General features: G+C 35.4%; 1 protein-coding gene across 18 annotated transcripts in view; it reads right to left on the bottom strand.

Moving 5' to 3' along the window:
* ADCYAP1R1 (ADCYAP receptor type I) overlaps positions 1–25,228 on the bottom strand; it is a 343,361-nt gene that overhangs the window by 9,049 nt on the left and 309,084 nt on the right. For 10 of the 18 annotated variants that reach the window (XM_083825483.1, XM_083825479.1, XM_083825478.1 and 7 more), the window contains 6 exons: positions 22,180–22,249; positions 20,789–20,880; positions 8,797–8,850; positions 5,837–5,920; positions 565–694; positions 320–361 (listed from right to left, as the gene is read on the bottom strand). In XM_083825483.1, coding sequence (XP_083681609.1) covers positions 320–361; positions 565–694; positions 5,837–5,920; positions 8,797–8,850; positions 20,789–20,880; positions 22,180–22,249 — 472 coding nt within the window. The remainder of the gene's footprint in view (positions 1–319; positions 362–564; positions 695–5,836; positions 5,921–8,796; positions 8,851–20,788; positions 20,881–22,179; positions 22,250–25,228) is intronic. The other 8 variants (XM_083825474.1, XM_083825476.1, XM_083825473.1 and 5 more) reach the window with 3 other exon arrangements.

Here is a 25,228-nt window from a genome sequence, read left to right as displayed (position 1 = left end):
TCCTTCAAGGTGTTTCTCTCTCTGTTGACTCCAGAAGGACTCCTGGGAAACGAGTCACTTAACAAAATAATTACCTCTGTTAGGGAACATTAATCTGAGCCATCACTCGTGGCAAGGCCAATGTTTTGTTTTGATAAAGACATCACACATCCTCCTTCTTTTGTTGAGATATTGTGAAATTCAGACTAAGGTATTAGGAAATATGTAGATGATGAGTTACAGGGAGAAATTAGAATAACAGTTAGTCCTACAAGGAAATGGGATGGGGATGGAAATTGGAATGGTGAGGGTGAGGGAGGGTAAATATTAAAGGCCTTACCTCCCCATTCAAGAAACAATAGAGAACAGCAACAACAAAACCCTAGGTAAACAGGAGAGAAAAAAAAATCCTTCAGGAAATGCTGGAAAACAGATGGAGTTTAATAAATAAACAAAACCCCAAATCTTTATACACAAAGCATATACATTAATGAATAAACACATGGTCTGAGAACTGTGCGTGCATAGTCATTATAATGAATAGAGATTTCTTTTTAACAAAAGCAGAATTCACTATATAATCACCTGGAAAGATCCCAGTCCCAATTCAAACACTAGTCTCTCCCGCTTACTGACATTTTCAGGAGAAAAAGCAAACACCGTGTAGTGAATTCCAAACAAGGGGATAAGCAGTAGCGTAGAGCGAGCCAGTCTCCTGTTGTAATAGAGTGAAAGAACTTTAATGCAGCCTTGTAATAAACAATTTGTGCTTTAATTAAAGAAGAAAACACAGAATCTATTTTGTTGCTTCCCTTTCAGGAAGTACATATACTATATAATTAAACATACAAATATACAACATCCCCATTTGTTCCCTAACAGTAATTTTAAACACACTGTAGTTTGCTTCAGTTTCTTCATATTAGAACTATTATAACACATTAGTAATACATTATACTCTGTACTGTTATTTTGATTTATATTATTATAAACTTTTTTTTTTTTCCTACATTGCCAAATGTGAGAAAGGTAATCTTGGCATGGGATGCAAACTGCTACCATAAAACAATTATAAACCTCTCAAATAATTGCTTAATTCCCGTGGAGGGTTTGTTCTGAGGAAAAAATGTTACTGATTTTCTTAAATAAGTTAAGGAAATATGGAGGACATGGATGGAGGACAAGGAAATCTATAAAACCATAAAGACCTTTGGAGGAGCTCCATGCTGTTTTTAGATTCAAATTTTCAGTCTCCTTATATCTACGCAGAATATTGCAGACTGGTTTGAATTGGCTTATTACGTGCTCTATAATATCCTTAAAATTATGTGGTTTTCTTACTGAAAATGAAGACTTTTTTAATATCTCCAAGAACGCTTTGAACATATACTGTTCAAATGGGACATCAGCACATTTCTAATGTCCCTCTATCATACTTTGTGCGCTAGTGGTGATAAACACATCACAGACTTTGCCTTGAGATGATACTAAACGCACACAATTCATTAGTCAGGTGCAGACTAAATCTCAAGTCTTTGTGGAAGACCCCAAAAATCACAGAGCATAGTTGTTGCAAAATATCAGGTTAGACACTGGCCAAAAGTATTTTAACTAGAGAAAGAAGAAAACCTTGAAATGGGTTGATAAAGAGAGTACAAAATCTTCATCTTTGGTGACCTATAAAATAAGTAAGTTATACAGGAGTGACCCAGTACAATGGATTAAGAAGTTTCAAGGTCTCTTCTAGTCCTTTTTCTCTATGAGTATGCAATCAGATTAATGAAAAGGAATGCAAATATTGTAGAAAAGATTATAGAATAATGCTATCTCCATAAAAAATAAAGTTTCTAAAGAATTTAACAGTGTCTTCAACTACCAATAGGATACAAAGAAATCAAATGAAGATTGTCAACAGAAGAAATAAGTATCATTTCTAAAGTTCTGTTATGCTTTTTATTCAGGTTTAATGTCAATAACAATCAAATGATAAATGCTATTTTGATTCAAATATTATTGTGAATTAGTATGGTGTATCTCACTGCAGTCATAGGGGATTACTTCTGGGAAAGATGAAGAATTTTCTCTATAGCCATTTTTCTGGCATTAATTATATTTAATTAATCATTACATTAGTTTGTAAGATCTTGAAATATAATGTCATCATCAACTTATTTGAGATGTTGTCTTTAGTAGTGTCATAGGAGTCATGAAGAAAATACATGAAATGTAAGACGTAGCACATCCTGAAATTTCTATATGATTAAGATCAGTAGAGAGGAAAATAAGATTTTAATAGGAAGAAGAACTTAAGCTATTACTAATGGCTGCGCAGATGATGATGAACTGTGTTTTTCTGAAAATATTAGGAAGAAAGACAAAGCAGCAGCTGTGAGACTGATATGTATATGTGCAGTGGTGAAATGAAGATGTTAAAGATAAAAATATAGTGAAATTCTCAGGAGTGCAACATGGAGGATGCCATGCACAACAAGGCCATCCTCTTTTTTTTCCCCACACTCTTTCAGATAAAGGAACATGGGGGACAGATCCAAGTGTTTCGAGGATAGTAATCACTCAATGAGTTTTAAACAGACTATTTGGAAGAAGTATATTCTCCAGAGGTGTAGAAAAAACCTTGCTTACATTCCAATGGGTAAAGGAATATTTCAAGTTTACTTACCAAAAAAAAAAAAAAAAAAGAAAAAAATGTAAAACAATAATAATAATAAAATTAAAAAGTGTGTATATATATATATACACACACACACATATATATATATAAGAGGCTGGCATTCCATTTTCCATCTGTCATTTTCCTTAAAAACAGCTACAGAATAGTAGCTTAATTCCAATAGTATGGAATGCACATTCCAATAGAATATGAACTTTCCATAAAGTCAGTCCAAAAAGACACAGGTAATGGTGTCTCTTATTTTCCTTGTTCCTGAATGTGTTTCCTTAACCAAGTGAAGTTATAGAAAGACATCCTTACAATAAATGTAACAGAAAGTAGAAAGGTCATCTAACTTTGACCTGTCTCTGGAGCAACCATGTCTATTTTGCCATTGCACATCCACACTTACACAGGGGACTCCTGAAATGTCTGTGCATATTACATTGGACACAACCAGGCTTGAACTGGAAATGAAAATACACATCATATTGCATTGTTGAATAGAATTCCAAGCAATTTCTACTAAATGTTCTAGTGTGATCATATTCTGCATTTTAAAACATGATTCTAGAAGACAAATTTATGCTATTAGCTAAACAAATGCAGTAACTACTGCTCAAATGAAATAGAGAGAGAGAGTGAGAGAGAGATGCTGTTACAGGCAACAAGAACCAACGAGTCACCAATGGTCTAAATAGGTTCTTCCAGCTTCTTTGAATGTGACAGCAAAGATATCTCTAGATTCACAATCTGTAGATATAACTGTAAGAAAATCTGCTCTGGATATGTGAGGATACTATTTTCAGAAAATGAAGGCAGCCATCAAAAAACATGGGTCTTCTACACCAGGTGGCATGAAGCTCAAGAAGTGATTGAGGAAATTTGTGGTTGTCACTCTTTTTTTTTTTTTTTTTTTTCTGTCTTTGAGATAGAGGTGAAAACCATAGCTTAGAGCTTACTCTCCCTTTAGTTCCAGATATCCCCACTGAAATAGTGTCTTGAACCTTTTCTCCTGGGACTATAGCTGCTTCTATTGGACTAACTGCAGAGTTGTGTAGCTCAAAAAAAAAAAAAGTGAATTTACATACAATTTGACAGATTTTATAGCACTGTGCTATTAAGGTAAGGACAAAATACACAATAACTTGTACTCTGGAAAACAGTTTGTTGCCTTGTGCTTAGAGACTTTTATCATTCAACTTTTTGGAGACTATCACAGACTGTCAAATGATGCAAAAGACCTTCAAAACCACAGGCTTTGAGGAAAGTAGTTATGTTTTCTCTTTATTGTCAATAAAGAGTAACAGGCACTTATGTATGAAGATGAATTGTCTCTCCCTAAGTCCTTTAAATATCATCTCCATGTTTCACTATTGACTGTAAAGGGGATTTAGACTAGGTTTGTGACATAAATTGTGATAAAAGACTTGTGAAGTTTAGATCAGAGGAATTCCTTCTCTTTGGTCCTAACTCGGTGATGAATATGTGCATAAAAGACTTGTAAAGTTTAGATCAGAGGAATTCCTTCTCTTTGGTCCTAACTCGGTGATGAATATGTGCAAAAGGTTTTAATGACAATATTTCAAATAGAAAGATATACAGCAAACCATGAAGATAAAGGATGTCACCATCAGTAACATGTTTATTAGATCTCCTGTTTAATAAACCAGAGAATCTATTTTATCTGAAGGATGCTAACATGTTAACCTGACTTTTGTGAATGTCTGTAGTCTCTCTGACAGGTATATATCTTATCTGGAAGCTTAAATAGGTCTGTAGGACTTTGGAAGACTTGAGGCAAGACCTAGACACAATAATTGATTATGTCTTTATTTTCCCATGTGTAAATCACGTCTTCAGACTAACAGCTTGAAAAGCAGTGGAGGCTTACTGAGATTTTCATTTCTGGCACAAAAAGTACAGTTTAATTTTTTTTGGGGGGGAGAAGTGTATAATTTTTATGGCCTCCTGTTTAGGCTGAACTCTCCCTGCCATTGACTAAGTAGAGAATTCCACCTTTGGCAGCTGTCAGTCCTCCGTCTTTGAGAAGTACAGCACTTAATATGAAGTTTGTTTCCCTGCAAAGGCCCAACATGAACTCTATATTGCATCAGGGTATAGGTTAAGAGGAGAACCTCATATTTAAAAGTATCTCCTCCTAAATGTACATCCTAGTTTTGCCACTACTTTTCTTAGACTTCAGGCTTCTTTCCATGCAGAAAATGGACCTGCTGCCTGCCTCTCTGCTAGTCTCTATTCTTTCCACCTGTTTTTGCATGACATCTGTCTGTTGACTGAATCTTTTGAGCATTGTCAGTGATCTATTTTTTAAATACCTTGAGGAGATGTAGAATCACGAACAGGGGAAGCTTATATTCATGCTTAAAATGGGTTTTGTTAGTAAAAAGACATAGCAAAATACAGAGCTGTAAGTTACTAAACAATTTGTTTTCCTTAATGATGTCAGCAAATACTATTCTTCAGCAAAATGCTGTACTTGTGGATCAGTGCAGCCGGAGATCCCTGAGAGTGTTGATTTGCACTCATAAGCCTGCTATAAAATTAAAGGGGATGTTCATCAGAAAGTATAGAGTATAAGATTTCTGAAAGGTACGTCTCATCTAAACGAATCCTGTGGACTTGCACAAGTAACAGAGAGTGAGATGCACTGTGAGAACAATATCAGTTCTTGTCTCTAAACAAAAAGACAAATTTTTCCTCATCCCTTCATGTATACTTTTCCTCATCCCTTCATGTATACGGACAAACCTCACTCAATTCAACAGACTTGTACACCAACTGAATGTCCAATTCGCTCAATCCTGCCCTACCCTACCCCTACTGTTATAGCAAACTTTCAGGTGAAACATTTCCTCTCAGGATGACCAGAGAACACCACTTTGTTGTATAATAAAGAGTAGCTATTAATAGTTTCTACAGAGACACTATCCAAAACCATAAATAGCATCAGTGATAATTAAAAAATTTCAAAAAAAAAAAAAAGCCTTTAAATCCTTGACCAAGGTGCATCAGCAAAAGCACAGAACAACAAAAAATTCTACATGCAACGAGAACTAAATGTATGCTTGCTCTTCCGTTACTACCCCTCTGCTAATATTAAATCATTTACTTGCAACATGCTTCATACAAACACAGTAATGTTACAGGATCGCGTACACTTACAGGGTAATGGTTGATAGTTCTGACATCTTGCAAGAGTGCTGGTTAGCCCTCTTAGGCTTACAGTAGCATTTCTGAACGCAGCTGCTAAATATGACAAGATTAGCATTTTTTTCAGCATATTGTGAACAGGCCAAGGTAGGTCACTTTCAACACATTTCATGAGACACGTCACAAAGATGGAAAGCGGACATGACAGAATGAAGTTACAACACAAATCAGCCGCTTGACTGAAGCAAAAATAAAGAAATAAAAATAAAATGCATTGGGTGTCACTGGCAACTGGGATGTGTCAATTCACAGACAAACCAAAGATCAAACAACCTGGAGGCAGGCGGGCAGTTTTACGCATCCAAAATACACATGACTTTTGCAGCCTGGTAGTGTACAGAGGGTAACAGAACAATATACTAAATGAAAGTTGACTGCACACTTGTGGAGAACAATTAAATAGTAACATAAACTTGTAGGATGGAAATTAATCTAAGGTGAAGTTGGATCAGATGTTCTTCATTTTCATGTGTAAGTACCCAAGGTGGTGTAAATCCCTTCTTTCTAATGAAGATTACTACTAAGGACACCAAAGCACTTTGCCCAGTTTCCTTGATGCATGAAGAAGGGAGTTCAGTATAGAAACTATGTCTCAATGCTAATTCAGAGATACATGTTATTTTTTGTCCAGCACACTAAGACCTGTGGGGTTGTATAAGCAGCAGGCTCATATGTTAGACCAGAACTGTGATCCCTACATGTTGTACTCTAGAAGGAGCAATAGAGAATGGGAAGTGTGTATTTAAAATTAACCACACAGAGGCTAATCCAAATCAGCTGTTAAGAACTGTAATCTTGAAACAGCATGGGAAAGCATTTTGAAGGATCTGAGGGATAGATATATTGTATCTGCTGTGTCAGACTTAAAAAAAATAAACCATGAGAATTAAAAATAGGGATTTGTTGTTGAGGTATGGGGGGGGGGGGATTTCTGTTTGATTTTTGTTTTGTTTTGTTTTCAACACATGGTTATTTTGGTGGAATTCACCTCAGTGAAGCTTGGATATTTACAATACAGATGTCTAAGTAAACTGGACATGAATTGGTCCATTGGGAATCATCAGAGGGATGGTCAAGTGAGAAGTACATACTTGTTGGTCAGGGTATATCTGATCTATTTTAGATGTCCACTTTAGGACGGGTTGAATAGAAAACTCCAATAACTATCCTGACTAAATCTTTGTTGACTCTAAAGGATACTCTGATTTTTTTTTAATTATTTTTTTTAAAGCAATTGCCTGGAAAACGAATCAAAAGTTGCTTCTGTTTCTCTGCTAATATGCATGGTGTATGATTTGTGTTCATCTACTCATAGATGGAAGAAACACTTCATAACTTTAACAGTATAATAAAGTAAGTTGAAAACAGATTAAATTTCTCCCTACTGTTAACACTTTTAAGCCAATCCCATTTAATGGGATTGCCTTTTTTTTTTTTTTTCCTAGTGGGGTAATCAAAAACTTACATTTCTATTAGAGACTATAGAGACTATAGCTTAAGAGCTGGAAAAATTACAGTGTCGTGGAATGCAAACATCCAGCAGATAGAAAAAAAAAACGTTTCAACTTGCAAAAAGAAAAAAAACTCTTTTCTTGTATGAAGTTGAAGTAAATATGAAAATGACTGTTCCTTTTACAGAATCATTTCTGCGATAAAATTTTGCACTACCTCTGTCTTTTACAGAACTGAGTTGTGCTTTAATTGATATTTAATACTGATTAAAAACAGGGATGAAGGTTGTAGAGAACTTCAGAGAAAGCTCCTTTTTACAGTGGCTGAGACTTTCAAAAGTGACTGGATTTTGAGTGTCTCATTCTTGGATCACCTGAGTTGAAACAGCAGAAAATTATCAGAACTTTTACCACAAGAGGGCTGCCCAGCTTGTGCTGAAAAACAGTGATTATGAAGGCATTTTAAGGTACATAATCTGAAAATGAACTATCTAAAAATCAATAATCACTTTTAAAAATCTTAGTTATGGGGTGTAGTAGCAGCTTGTCTTCACTGACATGCTTGATGTTGCACAGGTAATCTGGAAAAAAAAATCTTCACTGATTATAACTCGTTCCTTTACTGATTATGCCCTGTATTATTTGGCAAAGACTGACTTTCATTATAGTGTGTAGAACTAATATGACAGCATTTGTTTTTCTGATATAATTATCAAAAAGGTAAGACTTGTTCTAAAAAAAAAAAAAAATATCTAAGAAATAACCGCTACTCTACAGTGAATAAGGGTAGGCTCATACATTGCCTTATGATGGAAAACTTTAGCATTTCTGAGGAAAATGCTGGTATTTTAGCATGCTGTTAACATTTTTCTGCCATCATATCTAATTTACATAATCATCTCCCTAATGTTAGATATTTTAAAGTCACTTAAAATCTTCAGAATACAGGATTGACAGGAGTTTTCTTCCTTTTTCATGTTGCTATTATTATCATTATTTATTAATTTATTTTCAAGCAAAGTTGAAACATCAATACAAAGAAATGGAGAAAGAGAGAAAAACAGAGGAGGCACGAATCAGACAGAAATGAAAAGGAGGAAAAATAACTAAATAAGAGAAAAATAATATAAATGAGATTATGGATATCAAAACATTACGTGAATTAGGGCAGAAGCCTCAGATTTCTGTAGGCACACACAAAATGGAACTGGTCACGTCTAACTATATGCATCTAAGAAGAATTTAAACTGAAATATCATCTTTAACTCACTCAGTCATGGAAAGAAACAGGCACTTCCAGAGGTTGGTCTAATCTATGCAACAGAGGCATCTAGGACATACGGGATGCATTGTCTTATGGAGAGGTGCCCTGGTCTCTCAGTTTGACCATAGACAACAACTAGACTGCTTAGATTAAATACGAGACTTTAGACAGCTAAAGGCAAATAAGCTGAGTCTCACCGCATGTGTCCTGTGCATGGACTGCAGCTGCATCTGGGAGGAAGAGGGAGGGTGCTAGGGTGGAAGGGGAAAGAAAAAGTTAAACATTCCCAGGATGAAATGAGTGATGTATGTTGTGGCTGAAGACCATCTTGTCAGACTGAACACCTTACGTCTAGCAAGTTAATGCAAATGAGAGAGTTCACAAATTTGAGGCAAAAGTAGTTGCAATTCAATCCTAAAGACTTTGTAGGTTTCTCAGAGATGCTTAAGAGAAGTAAAATAAGTATGTTTTTTCAGGGGAGTGACATTATGCATTTTTACCAAGTCCTTGTAGATACATAACGAAAAATCAGGGCTCTGGGTTTTGGTCATTAATAGCACACAGGGGAAGGCAAAGTTTTTGGGTCATCTCTGAATATGCTGAACGTAGAGCCTCTGGGAAAACATAACAAAGGTAGAATTTGATTAACAGAATTTAATACTGTGCCTCATTAAGAACCTTTGTGCACCCTGCTCAAATAATTCTACGTAACCTTACTCCAAATAGGATTGGCAACCTGGTCACTGAAAAAGAAAAATAAAATATGTAGCAGTAGGGAAGAAATGTAGAAACAAACTAGTGAAATAACTGCTGAAAATACAGTAAAAAGTTAACCAAAGTGAAAGTTGAAAGATTGTATGGGAGGGAGAGTGGAAAAACTGAAAAATGCAGCCATACCATCTAATATTTATGTCTGATATTGCTATAGGATGTGGGAAATCCTTTCCTTGCTACTCAATAGCTAAGGATTTCTTGCACCTTGACTTGTTTACTGGTCAAAACACAAGCTACCTTTACAGAAATCCTGTATTTACAGATCAGATGTGAGCAGAAAACAAAGACTGTACGATTCTACCCTGCTGCAGTGAATATGGGCACTAATCCACTGCGTGCAAGTAGACTCATTCACTTCTCTCATTCAGACAGAATAAAAAGCATGGATGCTTCTCAGCAAAGTTGATATTTAGTTTCATCTCATATAACTTTCGCAGTTTATAATATAGATATCTGCCTCTAACCCTGTCATCCCATACTCGCTTTGCAGTCAGTGGTGAGAAACAGACCATAAAATGAGATTTGTCTGACCTCTTTTAAACATCTTGTTTATAATGAAATGAGTGGTAACCAAGGATCTTATTCAGTGAACTGGGTAGATCTCTACTGACTACAGAAGGAGACCAATATGATTAGCCTATTAAGTCAGTTGGATCCCATGCTGTCTTTCTAAATGTACAACCATTGTTGTGCTCTCAGTAAAAAGGTTTTGCTGTTTCTCTACTCTGCAATTGAAAACAAGTCCAAAAGTCCTAGACTAGTCATATTTTGAAGATGTCTTAGCGTAGTTATCTATAGTTCTACTTTATATTCCTGAAACCACCAAACTAAAAAACTTTCTTCTGATATCTCTAAGGGGTCTGAGGTATTCTAGGTTCATCTTCTGACACATGGGAATAAATTGAAAACAAGTTCGGATAAATGAGGCGAAGAGTTACAACACCTTTTCAGTCTTTGTTCAAACACTTTGGATCAACTGACTTCATTGGGCAGTAGATTTTTATTTTTATTTATTTATTTATTTATGGTCTCTTATTCTTTGAGGGCTCTTCCATCAGTTTAACATGTAGGAGGTTATTTTTTTTTTTATTATTTTTTTTTTCTGTTCTGAGTAGGAGCATATCGCACAGTTCAGTAGATTTTTTTTTTCCCAGTGATTTGTAGAAACATAAAGATTTTCACTTTTTGTGTCTATGAATCTATGAAAGGCAATGAACTTCAGACTAGTTTATATAGGAATTCTCACAACAGTGTCCTATGTATTTAAAAGATTCAACACACAAAGAACATGTGGAAAAAATTTCTCCATGAGTGTACATTTTACTTCCACCAAAGATAGATCTAATCACTGAAACTGAAAGCTAGCATGGTAATTAAAATAAATAAATAAATAAATGAATAAATAAAATTGACATGGAAATTGTATGTCTTTGAGGAAACCTCTACTTCTTCTACAGAGGATGAGACCAGATTACTGTTTGCAGACTATAGATGCAGTTGAAAATAGATGTTTAACAAAAATTAATTAAAACTGAAACTTCTTGGCCAATAATTTTTTTCCAGAACTGAAGCTTGAAGATGAAACAGAGTGGATAAAGAGAGACAAAAGTCAACTCTACCTTGTTCGTTCTTGACTTTGCTAACATCTATAGGGTGGTCATGCAAGGATAGAGAAAGCAACTATTTATACTCAAAGGTCAAAAAGTAAAGAGGTAAAGTTTAAAGTTTAGCTGTGTTCTAGAGAAGAAAACAGGTAGTAAAGGGTAGAATACTTCCATCAAAAAATAGACTTCAAATGAAATGTAACTTCAAAATTATATGTCCTCATCCTTCTATATTAACTCTGAGATTCTACTTCCACATGATAGCTTATTCTCACTGACTCTAGAATATAATTTAATGTCATGCACAATGGAATAATTCTGATGGAGGTGCATTAACATAACTTCAGGGTAGGAGACAATAGTGTGTTTAGTGAGAAAAATGTACCACATCAAACAAGATTCTTAAATGGTTTTGAATTTAGGTTTACTGCTTGAAACAATGACTATGTATGCCCAAATCCAACCATTAAACATCTGAGAATATGATTAGCTTATGCCTCATAATCTTTAAAACACATTAACAAGTAAAACCTGCAGTGTGTTTATTGTCTCAGTCAGGCAGAAAAAGTGAACATTCAAGCATTATAGACAGGTCTTAGTCTGGTCAGCCAGCAAAGCTCAGCATTGGTGTAGCTACATTGGGTTTACATAATTTGGAGCTCTGAAGCTTCAGTTATGTTGCTGTGCTTCACCTGCCTTACATATTTCAGAATATCGCTGTGGGGAAGGATCCAAGTTTCAACCCATCTCCTTAACCCTCCTTAGTGAAAAAAGAGAATGATGCCTTTGTTGAAAAGGCTTGGGCTTTCAGGCATTTAATCATCTGAACAACGCCAGTGATTTCAATTGGAGTAAGACAAATTACAGTTCAGAAGCTCTCTCTGTAATGACACTGATGCACAGGAGCTGGAGTTCTAAAACTATGACGTAAGCCATGTGTACAACCTTAGACTGGCCAAATCGTGAGGTAGAATACATTTCCTTAAACCACCTTCATTAAGGCTGAATTCAATATTAAGCCATTGTAACTTGGTGGCCTTTAAGTGTGTGTTCATATTATCCAAGGCAAGAAAAAATTGTTCTGGGGAATTAACCAGTTACCCAGTTAGCACCACATGGTTACTGTTATGCACAATATTAGTTAAAAAAGCCTCAGAAGCAGATCATCCTTCCAGATTAAAAAAATAAAAATAGAAAATCTTATGCTTTCAACACCTTCTTTCTTGTCCCTTCCATACCTCAGGCTCTAAGGATTATCTGCTTGCTTGGAGAATCTCCTTCTCTAAGGAAGGAGATGTCTAATTCTTCAGACATAAAACCAAAATCACTGAATGTGAAGCATGTTAGTTGCTGAAGTGAGACACAAGAAATCAATGGTAAGGAGAAGCAGAGACACTGAGGGAAAATTAAACTCCTTTTGTTCTTATATGGTAGTGGCAAAAATGTGAATGGCAGCAAAAAGTGAATGGAAGACCATGGATGCCGGTGTTCATCAAACTTTGACATAAATTGAAAGCACGTTCAAGATCAGAGATGTCAGAATTATTCCCCATTCTCTGCAGTCTTTTAACAACTGCTGCATGACCAGTTGCTTCAACTTTGTTTTTACTTTTACACTAAGTAAATTCCAAGAAACAAAGGTGCAAACTGACTTGGGACAAATAAAATTCCAAGTTTTTCCTTTTCAGTATATCAAGGCCTTAAAACAACTAACATAGTTATTAGCAGTGCAGGAGAGAGAGTGAAAAACAGCTAGAATGATCTGATGTGGATGCTCCCATTTCAGCTTCCAATTTGAGGTTTTTGAAAAATGATCTGAATCTCCAAAATTATCAAGATTATCTTCCCTACTGAACAAACTAAAGGATACAACACTGCCCTCAAATTTATGGGTAATTCATGAAGACACACTGCCTTTGGCACTGGACATTCTTTTCTCCCGCTGATCTCAATGACCACTAACATTTATCAATGTAGATCAAAAATAGGTTATTCACTTCAGTGAGGTGCAGTGACTTTAGAAACACATTTGAGATCTGTACCCCATTTTCTTTAGGAAGCCTACCTTATTTTTTCTAATTAGTGAACTTGAATGTGAGGCAAAAGTGATATTACAGAGGGTTTAGTTAGTATAATTGGTTTCCTATTAAAGGAAGAAGTTTTATATTGTGCACATTGCTAAAGTATTTGTGGTCTTTTAAAAAGCAGTGCTGGAACTACTTTACATAGTTAGAGCATTTCAAACAGCACTTGCGTAGGTAAAGACCTATATTTACCTATGTACACACTCATGGACCCTACACACATAAATAATACTGACTTGAGCCTTCAGTTGTTATGAGTGCTTTTTCCTAGTTTCATACCAACTATGACAGTCAAGCCACAAGATTTTAGGTACAGGGTTTGAAAGACATTCAGGTCTCAAAAAAAAAAAAAAAAAGAAAAAAAAACCTGTTCAAATGTTTGCTACTAACATTTTTTTTCAATAGGAAAATGGAAATTCAGAAGACATTCTTTTTTTTTTTTTTTTTTTTTAACCTAAATATTCTTGGCAACATGGGTTTAGTGGTAATCCAGCCTTTGATTGAACTGTTGAGAGAACATCAGGCTTTATACTACCACTTCTTAAAAATACAGAAGAAACATTCCTATCAAGAGAACCACGCTCTTGAATTTAACACAATATTGTCCTCACTCTCACTGATCGGAACATCTCCTTAATCTTTCTAAAGAAGAACCATCCATTAGTGGCCTCTCTTTTAATGCAAACACACTCTTTTCCAGTTCATGTCTTCCTCTCGTAACAGGTAAGGTAAAAAAGTCTGTTGTTTGCACATTCAGGACAGTCTGCGGACAGAGAACTTCATTCTCTGAGACAGCCAAAGAGTGTGATGGAGCCATGTGTGAATTCTGAGTCAGAACTGTTAAGCAAGAAACTTAAACAGATTTCAAAGTAGTTAGCTAATTCTTGAACCACAGAAATCAGAGGTGTATCATTTCCTCTGTTTGTATAACCATTGAAACAATAAACTTACCCTTGAAAATACCTTACAGCAATGTGCACAAATAGTGTTTAAAGAGAGAGCCTTCCTCTTTTTCATTACTATTTCAAAATAAAAATGATCATCAGCTTCCAGTGTACAGGTATCACCTGTGCAGGCCAAGACACAATGGACTTCCACTCTAACCACCTTCTAAGAACTTGAAATTGCAGAAGAAGAGCACTTTTAAACATTGTATTAATCACAGAGGTTCTTGCAACCACAATAAACAAGTTTTGTGATCAATGATTTCAAAATCAGAGCCTGTCAAACCTCCAGAAAATGTTTGAATATCATTGGAAGTGGATGGAATTCCTTTCAGAAATAGTAATTTGCTCTTATAGTAGTAGTAATTTCCTCAGGCAAGTGATCCATGGAATAACAAAACCTCTATCAAGGTGGACATACTTAGGCCTGATCCCATCATCACTGTAAGAATGGAAAAGATGCACACTAGATGAAAGGACAGCCTTGTGGTTGGGAAGCCAGATTTGAAAACAGAAGACCAAGCTCCTCTACCTGCCACAGGCATCTGGGGGGATTTTAAGTAGCCCCCTTTTTGCATCAGACTCTTAGCTGTTCAACAGAAATAACACCTCACAGAAGCATTATAAACACACTATATATGCTTTGCTGATTGGCTTTATACTTCTTGAGACCAGAGAAAATATGTAGATAAATAATCAAAGGAGAATAGGATTTTCAATTATTTTATCTGAAAATAAATAAACCCCTGTGCAATTATATTCTTGTTAATTATGGTACATAGCCTATACGATATTATATCCCTAAGGAGTATATTCAATTTTTTTTCACATCCCTACCTGAAAAGATTTTGCATAAATTAACACTCCTATCCCCCCCCCCAAACAACTAATAAATGAAACCAAAGGCAACCCCCCAAAACAAAACAAAACAAAACAAAACAAAACAAAACAAAAAACAACCCCGCAAATAATTGTTTTTCTTGGGAAATGTCAATGAAAAGTATAGTAGTTGTGAATGCAAACATTTTCTCTAGAATATTAAATAAATTAATAGTCTTAAGAATCACAATCGTAAACATCTGCTTTCCTAATATTTCTTAGGAATGGGAACTAGGTTCTTGGTGATCATGCACTGACACCAAATTATCCTTGTCTATGCTTTCCATTTTATTTTCTTATGATAGAAATGGGTTAGCAGAGGGACATGAGTCCCCTTCATTGTTGGGTTAGTGGGCATTCCAGCACTCAACTGACAGAACCTGGCATTAGGAAATTAAAGTGCCATGCTAAAAAATACGCCGTTCATCTACCGTCTGTCATTTTCCTGTCAGAAATGAGAGTTCTTGCAATGAAGTCCCTGTCAATAATTATTAATGCCAGCAGTCTGAGCACTTGCAGCAAGACAAAGCAGTAGCAGAATGAATCACTGAGTGTCCAGTGACTTTGTAGGTGAACTGCAGAGGAGTGTTGTTTACCAAAACATTTGTGTCACGACATTGCTTCTGCCCTAACCCTCTAGGTTGCACCGTATGTAAAATCATACCCACCTATGATATATGCCATGTTTCTCCTTTCTTTCCAGCAAGATGCTGATTGGAGGAATGACATAGACCTGAATTAGCTAGGTATTTGTGGGGTTTGTTTTCTTTTTCATTGAGTTTTCAACATGTAATACAAAATTTATGATGAAGAATCTGTTAAGGCAAAAGCAGAAACAAGCTTCCCCCTCCCTGGTTATACTATTCATGACCGAAAAAAATAAAAAAAGAAAAGAAAAAAAAAAAGAAGCTTTTTTTTTTCAGTCAAATGTGCTTTGATCCTTGAAAATGAATAAATAAGCAGACTTGATGGAAATGTTTGGGCCTTTTTAATCTTAAAGGTTATTCCAGCATGCATCTTCACCATGCATACCTACTTAATTACTGTATTGTTTTATGGTAGTGATATCATTAGATGATCTGTCTATAATGAAGCTTTCAACACTGCTCCTGAAAATAGTAGCCTGGATTTAAGTTTGTGTAGGCATTGCTAGAGGAGTATGTTTTTTATAATGGGTGAATGTACTCTCTCTACAACAACTTGACTCAAGCTCAGATGCCTGAAAGTAGAGTCTGACATACCAAATTACACACTATTGGCTGTATTTCTCCCAAGACAAATAAAGAAGCTTTGCCAGAATAACTTATTAACTGTTTCTTAAAACTCCAGTTCAGGGACTGATGTATGAAAATCCATCCATACAGCATGGGCCTGATGTGACACACTGGGTTGAGCCAGCTTCAGTAGGGTTGTGAATAGGTGTTTCTAGTCCTTAGGTATGTTTCCAGTGCATGTTAATATTGGATTTATGAAAGCAGATTTATGGATGTGCTGCTACTTCACTTTCAGCATGTAATGTAATAGTGTCCCTAAATAATTCACTACCTCTTTAAAATACTTGCAACCTACACAAGTGGATATTGGTAAAAATCAGGTTGTGTCTTCTATTTGGAAGCACAATAAGCAAAATCTACCTGGATTGAATACACAGGTACAAACACATTTGTACTACAGGATTAAGTTTGTCGTGATCATAACCATAATAAACTAAACTTCTTTATGGAATTCATTTACCAGCTGGGGCCAGAGACCTATTTGGACTATGCCGATAGCTGTCTTAATTGGACAAGGAATACAGTCTGTGTCACTTTTTGATTTTCTAGCACCCAAGGATCTCAGAACTTCTCACTCAGAAAAAAAAATAATTAAATCTATTGCAAGTGCATTACTGGGCTTGTTTTGTTTTGATACTTAATTTGCTGGAATTATTCAGGACTGACATTAACTGAATTAACTGAGATTAACTGAAACCAGAACATGGTCCAAGCAATGAAGATAAGTCCTTTTTGATGACTGGCTACTCCCTCCTAACACTTAAAAGTAAAAAATAATAATAATAATAAAAAAAAATTATTCTGACTACTGAGAGGAAGTATGAAAGCTGCTTAAAATTCTTAGGGAAAAATAAATAAAAAGAAATCCTAAAATCAAAACCAAAATTAAAAAGTGTAGCTTTTATTTTCTTTTTTTTAAGTCCTACCTCAGCTGCTTAGATATTTTTGATGAATCTAACCCCCAGTCATTTCAAACATAAGGAGTTTCTAAAAAAAATACCAGTGAAGTAAGCACAGAGTTATTCTCTCACAGGCTGACACATTTTCAGCAATTTGGTCTGAAATGAAGTAAGCAGCATGCAAACAGCTTTACGGGGAACTAAATGCGTGATGAAAGATCAGTTAGCCATGAGACTGGTAATGAATGATTGAACATATAAGTTGATAAAACGGAAGTTTATGATAACTGAAACATTTGACTACTGTAGAAAATCATTAGGAATTAGCTACATGTTTCCAAGTTTTTGTCAGCCTAAAGGAAAAGGCTAATACATGTATTAATCATAGGGAAGGTTTTTAGAGGCATACTAAATTTTTATGGGAGTGAAGCTCTCATTATTTTGCTGCAGATTATACAAATTATTATTTTTTAAAAAGCAAGTCTTGCAATCCCTAGTGGCTACACTATGTTAATTAAACATTAGTCCCCAGTAGTGCAATCTTCTGTTGTGTTTCTGTCATATCTTGAAGCTAACTTCAGTAGTGGGAATTTTTAACAATGAATGCAATGTGGTAATAATATATAATTAATCATTGAATTTAAGCACATTCCTAAGGCTTGTAAATTTAAATACAGGCTTAAGTGATTTGCAGAATCATGACCTCTGTGTCTATAAAATAGAACTGGATGCAGATTTTCCTAACAGAAAATAATCATTAAAAGCTCTTAAACCTGAACATATACCTTATATGTATGAAGAAAATAAATCCTCTCTGATGTCAAAAAATGAATTATTATTATTATTAATATATATTTTTTTAAACCACAGTTCCTGAGTCACAGGTGTATAGTAGACAAAACAATGGCTTCTAATCTTTGTCACATTAGATCATAATCTGATGGCAGATTATTTACAGGCAATTTCTCAGGAGTCAGAGGTCAAATTTCAACATAATTTTTGAATCTGAAGCATCAGAAGACTCTGATGTAAAAAAACATTTCCTTATATGCCTCATTTTAGTCTAACAGGTACATAATCACTACAAACACTACAAAACTGTGATTTAAATTTCTTGTTATCACCATGATATGGCAGTATTTACCCTCACATTGAAGGAAAAGCAAGGGATTGTGTCAACATTTTTCATCTGCACCGGTGCAAGGTCAGATGGTGTAAATTGAACAATTGCAGAAGGTTTAAATGATCCTTTACAACTTTGCACTGAGGTGAATCAAGTGAAGAGCTCTTTGGAGCCTTGGTTGCCCATGCTCAGCTAATGGTGATGGAAGTCCTGGCTTAAAGGTTGTTCCCAAGAGTGGAAGGCTGATACCAGAGTAAATCTCAATCACTGCTTCAGTTACCATGTGATATTACCTTTAGAAACAGGCTGAGCACCCTCCCTCAACCATAGCTTATATGTCCTATGTACTAATTATTTAATTATGTTGTGGAATAAAGATCTGGATGAACAGTTTGGCCTGGTGGGGAATTGAATGGGAAATTGAACTACTTTGTCTTTTTTTTTTTTTTTTCCATTACAAAGATTGTGATTCTATTGAAGTCTACAGTGTTCAGCCAAATACTGCTGGGAAAAGGACTTTACTAAAAAGTTTTATTTGTTTGCTATTTTCACCATGCAAATAAGATCTGTGATTTCAAAATGAGAATGGGGAAACATTCATATTTCACTTCACAGGTTTGAATGCAACAAAGGGATTCTTAAAACAATCTATCAGCATGGAGAGAGAAGGCTCAAACAAATAGCTATTAGCATGCATTTTGTTTGGGGTTTATCAGTCTACTAGGTAAGTACTGGAAATATTTGATCTGTATTTTGCATATTTCATAGATAATGAAATGAGCTTTAAGCATTCACTAGCATGAAGTAGCAATATAAGACAAGAAAAATGCTTATATATGGACAATAATCTATATGCTGCAGAGATTTCAATATGGTGACATTACCATACTATGATCTAGCCTTTTCCTTTGTTATAATGTCTCTCTTTTTACAAGATAAGTATGCAAAAATAATGTGTATGCCTGGTGTATATCTGCATAAACTTATTAGTTTCATTTCTGTGTGACATTTCTGTTGTTGAATCTGTTTGGATAAACAACACTCCGCTTCATAACACATACATAAAGGCAAGATCAATTTATACACACCCATTTATAAAGTTGCAAAGAAATATGAAAAATAATGGCAGCGAATGAAACAGAAAATATGATGTTTTCTCTTGGTTTTGGTTGCTAACTATACACATAGGAAAAATATCAGTAAAACCCAGTCACCATATTGGTCAAAAATGACAAAGATGTTTTATAGTCTAGTCAAATCTTTGGAGTCTGTGGCATGCTTTGCTTCATATGTGCGAGATGTGCAGCAGATGTCAAACATGCACTTAGCAGGTCTTAATCAGAACTAGCCCTGCACATTTTGGGTACCAAGGACAATCTAAGGTTTAGTGGTTGACCTCCCAGAAGCACATAGAAAGGAAAACTTCATGCAAACCGTAGGCAAACCATGCATGGGAGACAATTTATGCACTACACTTTCTCCTGAGTTTCAATTCAGAGAAATATTGACCTGCAGAATGAATTTAAAACACTGTTTATGGTTGAGTTTCTGCTCATTGTTTATGGCACAGTTTAGAACAAACATCAAGGGCAGTATTTTCAGTGTGTAAATATTATCATTTCACGTAAACACAAAGAAGAATAAAGATGAGAAGGGAAGTAAAATAGGCAGCTGGGGGTCAGAGTTTTACCTGAAAATTGTTATTTAAATGGATTATATCATTATATTGGGTGAAACTGATCACTAGGGAGATAATTAAAAAAAAAAAAAAAAAGGTATTACAAAATAAAGGTCTCCTACTTTACCCTGACATATTTTATTTTTAATTGTTTGAATAACTTGCATTTTTTCTGCCACATTCACTAGTTATTCAAAATATAATATTTTATATGGCTGCATGCACTCAAAATAGAGATGGTGACTGTCTCAAATGACCAACCTCAATCTTCTAATGATCTCGGGAAAAAAAAAAAAAGGATGCAAGCTTTAATAAAAATAGGAATGATAAAGTTTTAAAACTTCTAACGGAGAAAAAAATGGATTTCTTATGCATTTTTAAGCAATTCTAGGTATGCTGTGAATTATTTTGCTTAGGCTGAATGAATTCAAAATTACCAGAAACATGATCATGAACATAGCAAGATCTCCTAAAGTCGCTTAAAATAAAATTCAGTCTAAAGATCACGAAATCTTTTTACCAAATCTCATTGCTCAGTCAACTTTGGAGCACGTCTCTGGAACGTATGAAGCACAGCAGACTGTCTCATGAGTATAATAATATTTATGCTTGGTCAGTATGTTAATTTAGAGACAATTGATCTGCAAATAAGAATTAGTATTATTTTTTCTAATCTAGTATTTACATTTTTTTCTTTTATTTTTTTTTATTTTATTTGCTAAGTGCTTTAAAGATGAAAATGAGTATTAAAATGTACTTTAATGGCTTTTGAAATAACAATATTAAAAAAAATCTAAATCAACCAAATCATTTTTAACAGCTCCTGTGACTCTTTTAAAGTCAAATTAACTCAGATGAGGTGTCTTTTTTTTTTTTTTTCCTATGTGTATATTAGAAATCTAAATTGATTACTGCTTTATTTGTACTTACAAGTAAATGCTGGATTCATTGCCTCCAATGTCAGGTGACTGGAGTTTCTGCACAAGTATCACAATTATGCCAATAAAAAGCACAAAGTTTATCTGGGGGGAAAAGAGAGGAAATTTGACAGTGATATATTTTTTCAAGTATAAGATGAGACTTTCACAGTGACTTGCTGGCTCCATTGTGTTATTCTTCTCCAAACTGCACTCCAAGAGCTTTATAGGGTCATTAGCTAAGTTTACAAAAGGCATATTGCCCCTTTTTCCAGACAAAAATATCCCCCTGGCAGCAGTGAAGTTAAGGAAGAATGTAGTTTATCAGAAGAGTGAGGTAAGACAAGTACAAACACAAAGGTTTAAACATTTGTCATTGTCCATTGTTCATGTTTAATTCCCATTGTCTGAACTAAAGCATTTCTCAGCTTAGCAGCTCCCCCCATCATTTATTTCAGACAAAATTTAATGTCTGCCATTTCCTGAAAATCCCAAATTCTATCACTTTAACTCCACTTGGCTGAACTGTCCCAAGATGAGATGAATCTAATGTCTTTTTTTTTTTCCCTTTTATGTTCTTCTTTATGACTTTTAGTTTTATTTCATCCTGAACATCTTTTTCAGAGAATCATGCCATTACAAGTAGAGTTTTAAAATTTTGGAGAAGAGCAAAAGCAATTTATTTTGATGTTTTGAATTCAGATTTAGTTGTGACCTACTCCATAGGCCAGAAGAAAACAGGAAATTTAAGTTTTTGCTTGTTTGTTTGCTTGCTTGTTTTTCTCTTTGAAAGAGCTGTCAGCATATTTTTTAAGAATAATTTTTTCTATTTGGATATGAAAACTACATGTAGACGGAGAAGCCTGATGTTATTAGATGAATTACCCTGAACATGTCTGAAAGTTACTGTACTTGAGAGAGCTGTCTAAACACTTAAAAGTAGAGGCACCACACCTGATGAAGACATCTATATCTAAGTATCTACCTGTGAGTTTGATGTCTAAATTCGCACAACGGTAAACAGAGACCTTGCCAATATTGTCACTGGAGTATGGAGAGCAACTTAGCATGTAGACACCTATGTGTAGTAAGCCAAATTGCGTTTTAGGTGCCCCTAACCATATTGCAGAGAGGCTCAATTTGATTTACTATATTGAAGAGTTCAAAGCCATTTAAAAATTCCTGCTAAGTCTGGGGCAGAACCTGGAGACCAAATGCCTCTCAGTTGTCCATATGTAGGTATTGTGCACCATTTGGGGAAAACCCAAGGCCTTCATCATCTAAAGAGAGCTTAGATACCTTGTTGACAGTTGAACACTATGTAGTGAGGTCATTGGAAGAAATTTCCATCAGTTATTTGCCCTCAGAAGTGCTGAGGAAGTGCCTCCTTCAAGTGTTACTTACCATGATTGATCCAACCACAGGACCCTTGATCACCCACCACAAGGCAGTGTTGTCATTCATGTCCCAGCAGCTGCAGTTAGCAATGAAAGAATGGGGTGGGGAAAGAGAAGGAAAGAAAAAGATGAAGATACAACAAGGAAATTAATAAATTTACAAACATTTTTTAAGAAGGCAGAGAGTGGGATGTTGGTCTTGTAGCTAAATTACTTTATTGAGTTTTAAAAGTTCCTTAGTCTGTCCCTTTTAAAACTTTCTTCTACAGACTTTACCCAACTTATCTGGAACCTATATATATACTGTAATTTCAATAGTACTTTTTACTAAATAGTTTAGACATTTAGGAAAACACTCTATACACATTCCTGTGTCCACAAACAGTACAATTGTAAAACTGTCCGTTTTGGCCAACATCTCTGTAGAGGGGGTAAAAAGGCAAGAGTACAAAGTTAACAGGTGAGAAAGGTCCAGGGTTAGCAGATAGAAATTTTGGTTCCTGATCATGACATGAGGCTTTTGACACACATCTTGTGCACCACAATGTAGCAGTGACCGGCTGTATTCACACACAGGAATGACTTTTCAGTCATTGAGTTGTCAGTCCTACCAAGGAGCAATGATTCATCTGAGAAGTTTCAAGTTGTGGGCAACAGTTGCGGTCATCTCCTTTTTTAAGCTGTCAGGAGTGAGTGATCATAAATCAAGTGGCATTTCTACCTCAGCATTTAAAAGCTTCCTCCAGTTCACAGAAGGATTACGCTGAAGATTTTTCCATATAGGTTCATTTGGACATTCCTTTGTAGAGCAAATTAATTGCAGGACCCATATGGGTTTTAAGCTTTAACATTTATTTTTAAAGCTACAAGGATGATAATAATGGAAAAAGAAATCTTATTTCCCCTGCCACAACACCACTACACTACGTTACTTTAAGTTATTACAAAATTTGATTGTCAGTTAAAAAACTTATTTCATTTGTGTCTGCTTTCTTCCCCTTCTGCTTCCCTTCTAAAAAAAACCATGAAAACACAGAAAAATGTCTTCTTTGTACCTGCAGTTCAGAGGAGGATGGTTTCCCTCCCACTGGGACAACAGCCAAAAGTCCCAGCAGTGGTTGTCATGGTACATTTGTCAGATGCCAAGTAACAATTTGGAAGAGCATACAGGGATAAAACACGGCTGATCTTATGAGAGCTTAATACAACTTCTATGTCATTTAAACAGTAGTCTGGTAGCACCTGGGGGAAAAGTGAAAACCTATAGTGTATACAAGCTATAGACATGTTTAAGAGTGAGGAGTCAGAGCTAAAATTCCATCGTCCAAGTGGGTGTCAGAGAAACCCCAAGCAGCTGACTGACATCTGGCTTAGAAATTTCAGTTGAACTTATAAATGCAATATTTTGCTAGATTTCCTGTAAAAGCATCTATAGGTATGCGTGTGGTAGAGCAGGGAAGAAGAAAGAAAATTTAGAGATGAGATATCAAATTTACACAAAAGCACATATTTTTCCTTTGCCAAATACTGGAAAAATCTGGGCAAATTCTAGTATTAATTTAGCCATATAATTAGGCATTAATATATGGCAATTTGTCTAGGTAGAAATGTGAAATTACAGAGGATGGAATCTACCTGTTCTTTGTTCAGTCATCTGTATTGAAGACATTTAAAGCCCAGCTAATTATCTCAGATTCCGGCTGAGACAAATAGGCTCTCAGATGCTTTATTTTTCCCCTCCTTTTTTTTTTCTTTTTTTTTTTTTTTCCCTTCACTGATGGATTTTAAATGCGTACTCTGGGGTGATGCATCTTCCCTTAGAAATGTCTTTTCTTCTTAGACCTACTCTTCTTCTTCTGCAGAATGTCTATATGGTAAGCTAAGTTGTCGATGTCTATCACTGAAATGTCAACAGTGAACCAGATCAAGCTTGTACAAGGGTTTTATTAAGAACTTTTTTGATTCAGTCTATGTGACATCTATAAGATAGATGTGATGGGAAAAATAAAAAAAAAAACACAAACCACCATCATCTCCTCAGATGAGCATCATTAGAAAGAAAAAAAGCAGTGCACCACAGAACAGTCTGTAATATCAGCCAACAAGCTGTACCACGTAAACAGGCTCCCTAATTTCATTACAAATACATTGCTATAGTTGAGATCAGGGACACAGGACTCTTTTTCAGGATGGATGATGGGAAGGGAGCCAGTGAGATGGGGGAGGGATGTGGTTTCTATTTGAAAAGGCCAAAATCTGATCTCTGTTACATCTCTGGTGTACATCTGGTATAACTCCATTTAATTCAGTAGCATGGCTCTGGATAAACAGACAGTTGCATTTATCTCCACAAACCTGTCACTTACAATGATGTGAATCAGGAACTGAAGTCAAGGGAGCTCTGCCAGTTTTATAAGGAGCAAGCAGGAGGAAACTCAGCCTCAGAGTCTGTATTTTAGTCCATGCCTTTGTCAGTGTGGTTTCCCAGTTCAGTAATTCCTGCAATGTTTTCAAGCGCATGCTGGCTTCTCCTCCACCCCCAGAACAATGCTTGCTGATTTTTAAAAAGTAACCACTGAGACGCACAGCTAGAATCTGCCTAAATGTGTTGCATGTTAAATAGCTTCTGCAACTAAAAGAGAGGAAAAGATGCTTTTTTTCTTTTTTCGTTCTTCTTTTCCTTCTTTGAAATATTTCCCTTACCCGAAAAACACAGGGACTGTTTGGACTCCTAAGAGAAATTAACGCATTTAGGACCTCTGTTGTAATCATAATAATGACACAACAGGGGTTTCTGGCTTGTTTTGCATGGAAATAAATGATTTAATTTGTCTTAATGTCAAAATAGAACATTGGGTCAAAGCACTGGCTTCCCCAGTAGAGGAAGGGCTTTATGTGCTTTCCAATAAGCAAGAAAGAACAAGGATGAAGAAAACAGGACAGAGCAGCAAGTCTAGTGCAATTTTTAGTTCCAGGTATCTCTAATATAAGGAGAATTTAAAGTATGAGCCTAAATACCTTGGGAATCAGAGTTGGGCACATAGTAACATCTTTCA

The sequence above is a fragment of the Anser anser genome, assembly GCF_964211835.1.
Source record: "Anser anser genome assembly, chromosome: 2".
NCBI lineage: Eukaryota > Metazoa > Chordata > Aves > Anseriformes > Anatidae > Anser > Anser anser.
The sequence above is the reverse complement of the archived record's forward strand: the minus strand, read 5'-3'. Positions and strand labels throughout refer to the sequence as shown.